The following is a 943-nucleotide window of genomic DNA, read 5'->3' as shown; positions in this document are numbered from 1 at the left end:
GTACATATATGGAATATGATGAGACGCAGAGTAGGGGTATTTCGAGTGAGTTAGAAATTAGATAACTGCTTATGAGATTGATATAAAACAGACATATTAGAAGAAAAATAATCAAAATAGCGTATCTGCAATCAGTGTTTACGTAGTTTTCTCCCTACATAAAACCAGCATAATATACACAACATAAAAAAAAATCCAACACAATTCAACTGGATATTCCTGAAAAAAACACTTTCTCACACTTCACACACGAAAAAGGTCTGACCAACATCAACGGAAAACTGTGGGTCAACAACAGGACATTTGCCCTTCGCCACCTGAAGCACCTGGGCATGGGGAAGTCCTCCTTAGAAGAGGCAGTTCATTACGAAGCAGCGTGCATGGTGAAGGACTTCAAGAAACACACGAATAAAGTGGGACGCCTGCCTTGGTCCCTGAACGTGGCGATCCTCAACGTCATATGGAAAATGAGCGCAAGTGGGTGGAGCTTTTGTTACATTATTACAGATTAATAAAAACACGAGGACTTTTGAAAAAAAAAATTCTCTCTTTTTTTTACATTCTGAAATGATTAAATACGTGAAGGATTTTTTTTTCTGATATAACTGTTTTTAAGAAGAGACGGACTTCAATTAAATAAACTTTTATCTTATTCCGAAAAAAAAAAATCTTATTGACGTGAAAGCCTTTGTTTAGGTAAACTTTAATTCATCTGAGAAAGGACGAATTGCCTAAAAATGTATTATGTCAACGCTATGTACAAAGAATAGTGACGACAAGGAGCGTTTTGTAAAACCTTAAATCAACGAAGTCGCGTTTCCTCCTAGTTTTTTATTTATAGTCTATTCCATCCCAAATTTCCTCATTCCGCCTTTACCTTTTTTTTTTTTTGGGGGGGGGAGAGGATCATAATAAATTTTCAGTCTTAACCTACCCATCTAGA

General features: G+C 36.2%; 1 protein-coding gene across 1 annotated transcript in view; it reads left to right on the top strand.

The window, feature by feature from the left end:
* Nucleotides 1-943, top strand: part of LOC119594564 (cytochrome P450 2L1-like) — a gene marked incomplete in the record, with an annotated part of 10,500 nt that overhangs the window by 5,070 nt on the left and 4,487 nt on the right. Inside the window, 1 exon segment of the mRNA XM_037943598.1 lies at nt 259-477. Within this exon segment, the coding sequence (XP_037799526.1) occupies nt 259-477 (219 nt within the window).

This window comes from Penaeus monodon, chromosome 34 (assembly GCF_015228065.2).
Source record: "Penaeus monodon isolate SGIC_2016 chromosome 34, NSTDA_Pmon_1, whole genome shotgun sequence".
In the NCBI taxonomy this organism is placed as follows: domain Eukaryota; kingdom Metazoa; phylum Arthropoda; class Malacostraca; order Decapoda; family Penaeidae; genus Penaeus; species Penaeus monodon.
The sequence above is the reverse complement of the archived record's forward strand: the minus strand, read 5'-3'. Positions and strand labels throughout refer to the sequence as shown.